This window comes from Loxodonta africana, chromosome 24 (genome assembly GCF_030014295.1).
Source record: "Loxodonta africana isolate mLoxAfr1 chromosome 24, mLoxAfr1.hap2, whole genome shotgun sequence".
NCBI lineage: Eukaryota > Metazoa > Chordata > Mammalia > Proboscidea > Elephantidae > Loxodonta > Loxodonta africana.
In genome coordinates this window covers 42,117,423-42,129,824 of record NC_087365.1, presented here as the reverse complement: position 1 = coordinate 42,129,824, position 12,402 = coordinate 42,117,423, and the positions used below count along the sequence as shown (strand labels likewise).

General features: G+C 44.6%; 1 protein-coding gene across 1 annotated transcript in view; it reads left to right on the top strand.

Annotated features, from left to right (window-relative positions):
• Positions 1-12,402, top strand: part of PTPRT (protein tyrosine phosphatase receptor type T) — a 1,291,533-nt gene that overhangs the window by 494,481 nt on the left and 784,650 nt on the right. The window contains exon 6 of the mRNA XM_064276097.1: positions 6,587-6,761. Coding sequence (XP_064132167.1) covers positions 6,587-6,761 — 175 coding nt within the window. The remainder of the gene's footprint in view (positions 1-6,586; positions 6,762-12,402) is intronic.

Sequence of the window (12,402 nt, the reverse complement as noted above, 5' to 3'; positions counted from 1 at the left end):
CAAAAAACAACCAATGAAAATCCTATGGATCACAATGGAGTGATCCCAAACTGGTCATGGGGTCATGGGGGTGACACATGACCACAGTGAATTCCACAACCATTTATGGGGATGGTGCAGGACCGGCTACTGTTTTGTTCCATTGTGCATGTGGTCACCTTGAGTTGGGGTTGACTTGATGGCAGCTAACAACAACAAAGGAATAAGCAGAAATTGGAAAGCACCTGGGTAGAATGGGTGCTGTTGGTGTCCTTGACAGATCCCCTATATAAGCTAGTACTCCTAAACCCAGCTCCTATGGGCATTGGCTGCTAAAGGCTCTAGCGCCCCCCCCCCACCTTCTCTAGAGCACTGTCCTCCACTAAATAGGGGCAGCTCTCCCCAACCCCCAAAGACTATGACCAGTGACTTACTAACAGAGCACAAAAGGCCAGCCTCTTGCTTCAAGGTGAGATCAACTCTTGTGATACAATTCATGCTCCAGAACTCTCCATGGCATCAGGCCAAAGCTAGCTTCTGGTTTAGGTGACATTGTTGCTTAGCTCCCCTTCTTGCCCTGTCCTTCACCCCCTTTTTCCTGAGAGCACTCAAGAAATCACGGTTTCTGATTCTACTTCTAAAGAGCCCAACTTAAGACACCATGTTATCAGTACCCACTGGGAAATTTATTCAATTGGTTCATAGAATCAGAGCCAGTAGAAGATAATTATACTTTAGAAAAACAGGCCGGAACAGGAAAGGAAGTATATCCTGAGATTTCAGAGGAAGGATATACTTATTTCAAAAAAGATACTGCAGGAACCAGAAGAAAATTTCCAACAAGCCAGCGTGGTGACAAGATTGCTGTAGCAGTAGGATCTTCATTGAAATAATCTTCCCCAGGCCGCCATAGGTATCCATCCATGGCATGCTTCTCTCGGGCTCTTCCTGGAACTTTGACTTCCCTTCAGGGTCCCTGTGTCATTCACATACATATTTTTTGGCTGGGAAGCTTCACTCTCCCACCATGTCTCTGGGTTGTGATGCACTTTAGACTGCTCACTGCTCCACTCTTCCCTGTGCCCACTCAGACCTATGGGCCTCGTTTTCAGTAGCCCTTTACTGCTCAACCAAACCTCCACCACACCTTGACTTGTCTTCCCCCCTTGCACTTCCTCTTCTGTCTCTGTCTGGTGCTGAGATAGTGGCTAGGACCAGTGCTTCGTATACTTTCACTTCGCTAAAATCCCTCCTCCATGTTGCCATAGCATTATGATTCTGAGCCTCTCACCATCAGAGCATCTACTCTTTGGTCTTGTAGTATGCCTCTTGATCTCTGTTTCTGGATACCTGGGTTTCTGCTCACCTTTCTGGACCTCCAGCACCTGTCTCCCCCTGTCTTGATGAGTCGTACTCATGGGCTAATCTTATCTGGGCTCTTCTCTTGAACTTGACCTCCATTTCTCCTTGTTCATGGCCCATCACAGTGCTTTTGCCTCCCATGGCCCTCAGCCCTCCTGCTCATCCCTATCTTGCTATCGCCTGCTCCCAATATGACAAGTGTGATTATCAAAAGCATGTTTTCCAGAGATTTTATAAGTCAACATGCAATTTCTTGTCCTTTGATGAAAGAAAGTTTGTTGGTTTAAGAGCGATGCAGAAAAATGGGAATTGTTCAGGGAGATGCACCTACCATATTTTTACGCAAGTGACGTGCTCTTTATACATCTTCAGCCAACTGCACAACCCCCTCGTGCATTCTTTTCCTGGGCACACTACGTGCGTTATATGTGTGGGTGCATTATTTATGTGGGCACGTTATTTGTGGAAAAATACAGTAACCCTCTCTTATTCTGCCAGAATCTGACACCATTACAAAGAAAAGTAAATAATATGTTGTTGCTAGGTGCTATCGAGTCGGTTCCGACTCATAGAGACCCTTTGCACAACAGAACGAAAGACTGCCCAGCCCTGAGCTATCCTTACAATCGTTGTTATGCTTGAGCTCATTGTTGCAGCCACTTTGTCAACCTACCTCGTTGAGGGCCTTCCTCTTTTCCGCTGACCCTGCACTCTGCCAAGCACGATGTCCTTCTCCAGGGACTGATCCCTCCTGACAACATGTCCAAAGTATGTAAGACGCAGTCTCGCCATCCTTGCTTCTAAGGAGCATTCTGGCTGTACTTCTTCCAAGACAGATTTGTTTGTTCTTTTGGCAGTCCATGGTATATTCAGTATTCTTCGCCAACACCACAATTCAAAGGCGTCAACTCTTCTTCGGTCTTCCTTATTCATTCATTGTCCAGCATGCATATGATGTGATTGAAAATACCATGGCTTGGGTCAGGCGCACCTTAGTCTTCAAGGTGACATCTTTGCTTTTCAACACTTTGAAGAGGTTCTTTGCAGATTTGCCCAATGCACCGTATCTTTTGATTTCTTGACTGCTGCTTCCATGGCTATTGATTGTGGATCCAAGTAAAATGAAATCCTTGACAACTTCAATCTTTTCTCCGTTTATCATAATGTTGCTCATTGGTCCAGTCGTGAGGATTTTTGTTTTCTTTATGTTGAGGTGTAATCCATACTGAAGGCTGTGGTCTTTGATATTCATCAGTAAGTGTTTCAAGTCCTCTTTGCTTTCAGCAGGCAAGGTTGTGTCATCTGTATAACACAGGTTGTTAGTGAGTCTTGCTCCAATCCTGATGACCAGTTCTTCATATAGTCCAGCTTCTCGGATTATTTGTTCAGCATACAGATTGAATAGGTAATGCGGAAGAATACAACCCTGACGCACACCTTTCCTGACTTTAAACCAATCAGTTTCCCCTTGTCCTGTCCGAGCGACTGCCTCTTGATTTATGTAAAGGTTCCTCATGAGCACAATTAAGTGTTCTGGAATTCCCATTCTTCACAATGTTATCCATAACATCTTTGCTTTTCAACAGTTTAAAGAGACTTTTTTTGTAGCAGATTTGCCCAATCAGTACGTCTTTGGATTCTTCAGCTGTTGCTTCCATGGACTTTGATTGTGGATCTGAGTAAAATGAGATCCTTGACAACTTCAGTCTTTTCTCTGTTTATCATGATGTTGCTTATTGGTTTGGTTGTGAGGATTTTTGTTTTCTTTATGTTGAGGGGTAATCCATATTGAAGGCTGTGGTTTTTATATGGTAGGCACTATTATTAAATCCTGTGTATATATGTATAAAGAAATTGAAGCCCAGAAAAATGAAATCACCTGCCCAAGGTTGGACAGCATGGCCATTTGCCTTCATTTGTTTTATTATCAGTCCTATCCTGTCCTCCCCTAGCTCCATCCCTGTCCTCTTACAAGCATCTAGATAACCGTAGCCTATGAACACTGGTATGCCAGCCACGCACAAGAGAGGTCGCCTTGGATTTGGAAACAATCTTCATTGCCAATAAGAAGTTTTATACCAAATGGGCTTATTTATTTATTTTATAGAGGGTACATTATTTATTTTATATATTTTATAGAGGGTACATTATCTAGTCTTTCTGCCTTGATTTTTATTTACTTCTCTATCCTTATAATTTAGTATTTTTGTCAATGTGTGTCTCAGTTATTTTGCTTTTCATACATTTTATCAAGCAGATGGTAGGCCATTTCAGCCTACAGATTCAGGTCTTCATTTCAGGAAAACCTGTTGCCATCAAATTGGTTCTGACTCATAGTGACCCTATAGGACGGAGTAGGACTGCCCCATAGGGTTTCCAAGAAGTGGCTGGTGGATTGCAACTGCCGACCTTTTGGTTAGCAGCAGAGCTCTTAACCACTGCATCACCAGGGCTCCTTGTTTCAGGAAAGTAAACCGACATTGTTGGAATATGATGTGTGTTGTATTTATTCAGCTCCCTTCCTCAGGAGCACTAATTATCCATATGGTAGGTAGTTCTCTGTTGTCCATTCTTTTTATCAATGTGCCTCTCTCCCTTTCCTTTCATCTTTGCTATTGGAGTTACTTTTCTCAAGCCTGTCTTTCTTTCTTAGAAATAAAGAGCATGTTCTGCTCTTCAAATGTCATTTTGAATTCTGCAAATGGAGTTGGAATATCTGGATAAGGGACTTATTTGCTTTACATATTTATTGAACCTTTCTGACATTTGAATTCTTTTTCTGAAAAGAGCAGTAATAATACACACCTCAAACAAGGCTGTCAGGCTTAAAAAGGAGATTTATGTAAACATACCTGGCTCATGGTCTGGCATATATCTGTTGCCATTGAGTTGATTCCTATTCATAATGACCAGTGACCCTATAGGGCAGAGCAGAACTGCCCCATAGGGTTCCCGAGAAGGAGCTGGTAGATTCAAACAGCCGACCTTTTTGGTTAGCAGCTGAGCTCTTAACCACTGTACCACCAGGGCTCTAACCTGGCACGTAGTAGGTGCTTAATAAATATTCACTCGAACTGTATCCACACACGTGTCTTTCCAGTTACCGTAACTTGCTATTCTGAAAAGGTCTTACTCAAAGCCTAAGTATCAGGCCTAAAACTCAGGATGCCACAGCCACAGCTCATGTGTATTCACCTTGATTCTGGAAATGTCTTCCAAGTTGGGAGGCTTCAGGGCGAAGTTCTGGAGATGAATGTAGTGAAGTCAGTGTCCTCTGGGTGCTCCCAGTCTAAAGTGGGAACCTGTTGTAGGCAAAATTGTGTAGAAAGTTTTGGCCGTACATAAGGGAGGGACCCTGGTGGCACAATGGTTCAGAAGTTGGCTGCTAACCAAAAACAGTCGGCAGTTCATATCTACCAGCTGCTCCTTGGAAACCCCATGAGGCAGTTCTGCTCTGTCCTACAGGGTCGCTATGAGTTGGAAACAACTCAATGGCAACAGGTTTGGTTTTTTACGGGTTTAAAGAAGTGAACAACTTCCAGAAGGTGGTGTGATAGTTGAGGAACCTACCAGAGATACTGGTGAGCTGAACCTGGATTTTTTTTTCTTTCTATTTAACAGATACTCATTGCTTCCTAAACAATGGCTTCCCCTCTCTGCCTCCCTCCTGCCCCTGGTAACCACTAATAAACCTTGGTCTCTATGCATTTGTCTATTCTTCAGGCCTCATATAGGAAGGAGCAGACGGTATTTGTCCTTGTGTGCTACTTTGTTCAGAATGTTTTCAAGGTTCATCCATGTTGTAGCATGTAATAGGGTTTTATTTCTCTTTATGGCTGATATTCCATTGTATATATGGTACCACATTTTGTTTATCTCTTCTTCTGTTGATGGACATTTAGTTCATCTTCAACCTTTGGCTATTCTAAATAATGCTGCAGTGAACATTGATGTACAAGTATCTGTTTGGATCCCTGCTTTCAAGCCTCTTGGGTGTATACCTAGAAGTGGAATTTCAGGCTCATATGGGAGTTTTATGTTTAACTTTTTGAGGAACTACCGAACTGTTTTCCATGGGGGTGTACCATTTTGTATTCCCACAAGCAACGGATGAGGATTCCAATTTCTCCACACACTAGCCAACATTATTGTTATTTTTTAATCTTTTAATGGAGAAGGAGTGTCCTCAGGAAGACAGAATATTCCAGGCCAAGGAAAGAGTATATGCCAAGGAGGAGAGGTGCTGAAAATCCCCCCTGCGCACTCTGCCAATGGGGGCAACCTTGGTCCCTATGGGATGGGACTCAGAGCCTATGGGTGGCTTCCAGGTTACTGGCTGTGGGAATGGAGGCTTCGGGCCTGGGAGCTGGGCTCCTCTTTCTCACTTTACATGGGCTGGGTCCGTGTTTGGGGAAATGCTGTCGGTTCTGCTTACAGGATAAAGGAATACAGGAGGAAGCGAGTTGAAGGGGCCATGTGCCACCTGCAAATGTAGGCCGAGCAAGGAGCCAGGGCCATCCAAGGGGCCTTTGCTGTCTCCCTTACACCAGGGATCTACTCTTTGGAATCAGGTCATTAGCAAACTTTCTTTTTGAATCAGATCACTAAGAAAACCAGCTGTGGAAACTCCTGGGCTCAAACCAGGGCTTTGAACCAGTTCTTTCCAGTTCTAACCTTGGTGAGAATTTGCGTTTCCACCCCAGATATACTGAATATAATCAGAAGCTACAGTTTAACAAGATCTCCATGTGATTTTTATGTATAATAAATTTTGGGACCCACCGAAGTACTAGTGGTTCTCAGAATTGGTCCCTAAGCAGCAGCATTAGCATCACCTGGGAATCCTGGTGACGCACAGGTTAAGATCTCAGCTGCCAACCAAAAGATAGGCAGTTTGAATCCGCCAGGCGCTCCTTGGAAACCCTATGGGGCAGTTCTACTCTGTCCTATAGGGTAGCTATGAGGCTATGAGTTGGTATCGACTCAACGGCAACAGGTTTGAGAACTTGTTAGAAATACACACCTGAAGCCCTGGCTCAAATACAGTGATGACTGTGAGGGTGGTGCAGGACCAGAGAGTGTTCCATTCTGTTGTACACAGGGCTGCTAGGAGTCAGAACCAACGTGGCAGCACCTAACGTCGGCAACCTGGGCCGAGGGGATTGGGAAGGGTGGCGACTCCGTGCTGGGGCCATCCGGGAGCCTGTGGTGATTTCTCCTCTCCTTCCCTTTCCCTGTCCTGCAGCAGTGGAACGGCCGGGACACGGCCCTCATGGTCACCCGCGTGGTCAACCACAGGCGCTTCTCAGCCACGGTCAGTGTGGCAGACACTGCCCAGCGCAGTGTCAGCAAGTACCGCTGTGTGATCCGCTCTGACGGGGGCTCCGGTGTGTCCAACTACGCTGAGCTGATTGTGAAAGGTGAGTGTCCACCAGCCCGAGCCTTGCCACCGGTGGCAGGTTTTACTGGGTCTGACCTGCTGCATCCCCACAGTGCTGTGTACTGGTCAGAGGAGTTAAAGCCCCTTTTCTTACTTGTCAGCCCACCTTCCGTTGAGTAGAACGAGACACCTTCCAATTGAACACCACCGCCCATAAAAGAGGGTAAGGTGTTGTAAAATCGTGCAATCTTTTATTGTTATTCAAAGTTGAGTCACAAAATTGAGGATCCATAGGCGAAAAATTGTGGTGAATTTACCACAGGTTCTCCAAATTTGGGTTTATTTTCTATTTAAAGTTAAAAATAAACATCCTTGTACTTTGTGGGTTTCTATGGCAGTGCTGTCACAGTGGTTAAAGCGCTCGTCTGCTAACAGAAAGGTTGGCAGTTTGAACCCACCAGCTGCTCCATGGGAGGAAGAGGTGGCAGTCTGCTCCAGTAAAGATTACAGCCTTGGAAACCCGGTGGGGCAGTTCTGCTCTGTCTTGTAGGGTCACTATGAGTCAGAATTGACTCAAAGGCAATGGGTTTATTGCAGTGTTCAGAGATTATTATTGTTTTTGAGGGATTTTTAATTGAAAACACGATATAATAATATTTTGGGAGAACTTTGAAATAATTCCCCACCCCACTGGCCCGAATTTCAGTTCTTTTCAATTTTCTTGTTCTTGTTCACCTTGAGGTATCGTTAACATGCTTTCCATTAAAATTGTTTCCTTTTCTGCTGCTTTCAGGGAGCTTTACACTCTATTTTTGAAACTGTATATAATTTTTATTATCGTGCTTAATGGTTGTATGCTAGTTTATCAAATGAATTATCCTTTTTTTTTTTTTTCAAAACGCTATTTGCAGTCATATAGGTAATTCCAGATGTTTTTGTTTTTTCTTTCCTTGGTGCAACAATTAACATCTCAATGGAGTTCCTCAGACCCAGACATTTTTATTTTGTTGAACCAGGTCATCTCCTTAGGGCAAGTCCCGGGGCGGAGGGTGGGGGGGGAGTTGCTAGGCCAAAGGATAGGGGACACCTTATGACTTGTGTGTGTGTGTGTTGCAGTATTGCTTTTGCAACACACACACACACACACAAAGCCCAAACAAACAACAACAACAAAAGGTTGGCACTTTACATTGGCAATACCAGTGTTGTATGGATGTACTAGTTTTAGCAATGCTATCTATGCTCATCAATTAAAATGTTAATATAGCATAATTTAGAGAATGAAATAATGAAGCTGCTCATATTATGCCTGGTGTAAAATGATACCTGGTGTGTTTGAAGGTAGAACACTGACCAACCCCCAGAAGGCTCTGGCGCGGGTTTCTTTGGTCAAAGTCAGGGTTGGTGAAATGGCCTTTCAGGTCTCAGTGAATATGTAATTTCCTGAGCCATCCCCTCTGGGATCCTCATTATCTCTCTTTTGTGGTGGCCTCCAGCACTGGAATGGAAGCAGAAGGCAAACTTGTGAATAGAAGCTGTGAGGTTAGCCCTGTCCTCACCCTTTCTGCTTATTCCCTTCCTGCTTCTGGCTGTATCCTGCATTACTTCCTCCAGGCAAAACTGAAATTCAAAGTTGGCTCCTCCCCTTCCGCTTCGGGTCTCTCCCCTCACCCCACCTCCCTTACTAGCTCAAACACCTACTCTCTCCCTCTACTGTCCCTATGCCCTGGGTGAAGGAATAGGAGAGGATGCACATTCACCAGGCCTTGCCAGAACCTTGAATGTGTCTGGCGCAAAGTTGGTGATGAGAGAATAGAAGGGATGATGATGAAAACTGGTAGAGCACTCTGAACCTTTCAGAGACAGACAAATGGAGCCAAAAAAGGCTTGGGTTTACTCTTGCTTTGTGTCCCCTGTTCAGTTGGTAATGGGGAGAGGGTGTGGGAAGCCAAATCCAGAGACTGTTGAGACAGACAACATGGTTTCCATGTGGAGCATCATTGCCTTTGTTTGGAGAGTTGGCCTTTGCTGCCTGGGCAACCTGGGTGGGAGGTGATCGTACAGGGCTTGTCTCTGGCCCTGGGTAGACTTGCCAGGTCTTGTCAGTATGATTCAGGAGCCACTGCTGCCCTGAAACCCCTCACTTGCCACCTTGCTTCTCTTGTTTAAGAAGTGTGCTGGAATTGAACTAGTGCCCTTTTATGATGGTGAACATCCCATAATCTGGTTCCATTTTTTTCACACCTTGCTGAAGTTCATTCCTGTTTTTTGGAATGAGGTATCACTTTTTAGTGCACATTTTTTCGCCAATTACATCTTTTCCTTTCTACATTCAGTTGGTGGTAAACTAGAAGCTGGGCCCCTTGAATGTGGAAGCCCCTTCACATATGTCCTTTCATTTAATCCTAATTGCAGCTCTGCTCGTTGGTTTTCTTTTACTCATTTCACAGCTGGGAGAAGAGACATAGCCAGGTTGACAAACGTAATGCAGTCCTGAGGGCCAGAGCTTGAGCCTGACTTGGGTCTGGCTCATGCTGTTTTGGCTATACCTGGAAGGCCTGGGGATTGTGGTCTTATCGGCCCCTGGCTTCATGATGTCATGAGCAGGACCCAGTGAGCCCACACAGCAAGTGAGGCTCATGGCAGTGGGATGTGTTGGGAACAGGGCTTTGAACTGGTTTTTTCCGGTTCAATCATGGCCAAGGAAGTGACGCCGGAACAGGCCCAAATTTAAAAAATTTGAGTGAACCAGAATCATAACCTGAATGGGGAAAATATGGGCTAAAGCCCTGCTGGAAACTTAATCTTTCTCTTAGAAAACAAGGGCAGTGTGCGTGTTGCGTAGCAAGCAAATCTCTTGTCCTTAGGATTTTGGAAATAATGGTGCCCCACTCAAAGATGACAGCCAACCATGCCGCTTTGAATGTGTGTTTCTCTCCTGAGACCTGGCAATAGTCCAGTTTCACTCACCAGGCTCCTGAAAGGGCTTACTACTCCTTTCCCGAGTCTCCTGTTCCAGGGCTTCAACCTGTAATTTTTCCTGTTCCAGTTATGGCTCCAGATTACCCAAATTTTAAAAATATGGGTCTGTTCTGGTTTCACTTCATTGGCCGCGACTTGAATCAGTTTGAACCAGTTTGAAGCCATTTTAAGTCCTCCCACCTCTCTGAAATGGTTCCGGAGAAATTCATTTATCCTTCTACCCCTATTCTAAAGAGCAAGTGGTAACCAAGCAAAAACAAGAAAATGAAAGCAGGGTACACACAGAAGCAGGGGCAACCAGAGGAAGCCTGTCACCTTGGGGTGTGTGGCTGGGAACGCATTTACAGGTGGCAAACCAGAGCACCTGGGGGAGACTGTCTTATCAAGAATGACTCACTCATCTCTTAAGCACCCCTTGCCTTTGCTGAGCCAGGATGCCCAAGTACTTTAATACTGAAGTACTGTACTTGTTTAAAAAAAAAAAAAAAAAAAAAAAAAAAAACAAGGGAAAAATATTAATCTTTATCCTTAAAGAGAAGAGAGAAAATCTGTAAAAACAATAACACCACGATTCTCAAGGACAAAATGCTCCCCTATGTGGTGGGTTGTGGCTGAATTTCCTCTTCCTGAGCTATGATAGATTTACATGTCACATGGGTGGTGTGGGTTGAGGAGTTAGAAGCCACAGGCCGACACTGAGGTGTCACAGTAAGGAAAAATCATCCCTGTGGAGTTTTTTCCCCACAGGTTCTCTACATTTGGCTTCAGTTCATTGGCAGAAGACAACTTAGAAGCTGGAACACCTGAGTCTAAATCTTGGCCCATTATGTCCCAGCTGTGTGACCTTGAGCATGACCTGACCCTCTCCAGGCCTCAGCTGACTTCATCTGGAAATGAGGGTGATAGGATTGCTTACTTCAGAGGGGAGTCGTGAGGTTCTAGGAGCTCTTAAAACAATGCCTGGAACATGGGCTCTACAAGTGTTTATCAAATAAATAAAGTTGCTGATGTGGGTGGGATTTCTGCCCAGTGGGCAGAAGGAATCCCAGGTAGGTGAAGCAGGATACCTAACCCTAGTACTGATTTGATTAGTGTGTATACAGCCTTGGATAAATGATTTAAGGCCTATGCAAAGTGGGACTAATCCTCTTCCCATGCAGTGATGTGAGCAAAAAGAAAGGGAGGGAAGAAATACAAAAGTGTGACACCAACACATGAGCTTGGTATCATTTGAGACATGGTGTTTGTGCTAGGTTAGAGTTCCTTGGGTCCCCTCCTGTGTTCACAAGATCAGTCAGGAAGCTCAGTCAGAAACCTGGGGACAGAGGGAAAGAGCCGTTCTTGCTTGTCCTCAGCCTCCTGACCCCATAAACCCACCTCTACCTTGCATAGTTCAGAACCTCGTCCATGCTGGGGTTCGGAGGTCATGGGCCCTCAGTGGCCGAGGGTGCTGGGAGTTGGTGGCCTCTCCCTAATAGCTTCCAGGGCAGGTGCTTATGCTGAGTGGAGGCCTAGGCTGGGTCTCTGTTTCTCCCTGAACATGTGTGTTCATGGGTGGCTGGCTCTTGGCATGTGTGCTCTCCTGGGATTGTGAGGATCAGTGTTTCAGAAAGACACTGCCTAATTTAAGTGTAGGTAATATCAGATTCCCGGGGCTGGCACCCAGAATGAAATGAAAACAAATTGGAACTACTTAATTCTAAAGAGCTGTTTACTCAGTTGTGATAACGTACCCAGGTATACATTAGATTACTCTGTAATTGAGGTTTCGTTCAACTAACAGTGTGGCCCCTCAGCCTACCTGTTCCAGACCAGCGCACAGAAGTGTACTTATTCCTGTCTCTGTTTCTGCTTTTCCTAATGTCTTTGCTTTCGTGGTGTTTTGGCTTAACCCAAGGACATAGGTATCATCAACACAAGTTATGCAGATACAGTCTAGATGAAAATGTGCTAACTTGTAACATGTTTGTTGTTGGTGATTTTTAAATAGGTTCTTTCAACTCCATTTAACATCCTACCATGTGCTCACATGCTTTTAGTGGTATGGGCATTAGTGCCAGAAGAAATATAATACTGGCGATAATAGTCAGATATTCTGAATTTAAGTAATGTTATTGTTTCTTGGATGTTGTGTTAGAAGCCGTGTGGTAGGGCCAAGAATAGGGATTTTGCATCTAAACACACCTGATTTTAATCTCATTCCTGACCTTAGCTGCTAGTCTGACCTCCGGCAAATCACGTGTTTAACTCTAGGCCTCAATTTTCTCATTGGTACAATGGAGTAAAGATGCCTAATAGGGTCCTCATGAGGGGAAAACAAATGTATGTACAGATCTTGGTAGGGAGCCCCAACCATGTGTTACGTAGTGTGATAAGCACGTGCTCTAGCAGGAAGAATCATGCAAACCTAAATTATGCAATAATGGCATGGCTCTCTAGTTTGTCAGCTACTTCCTGCACTATGTTACTAACCCTCACACTAATCCTATGGTAAAAAAAAAAAAAAAAAAATCCTATGGTATAGGTGCTGGTAAACCCACCCCACTGCCATCAAGTCTGTTCCAACTCATAGCCACCCTATAGAACAGAGTTAAACTGCTCCATAGGATTTTCAAGGCTGTAATCTTACCTAGGAAACCCTGGTGGTGTAGTGGTTAAGTGCTATGGCTGCTAACCAAAGGGTCAGCAGTTCGAATCTG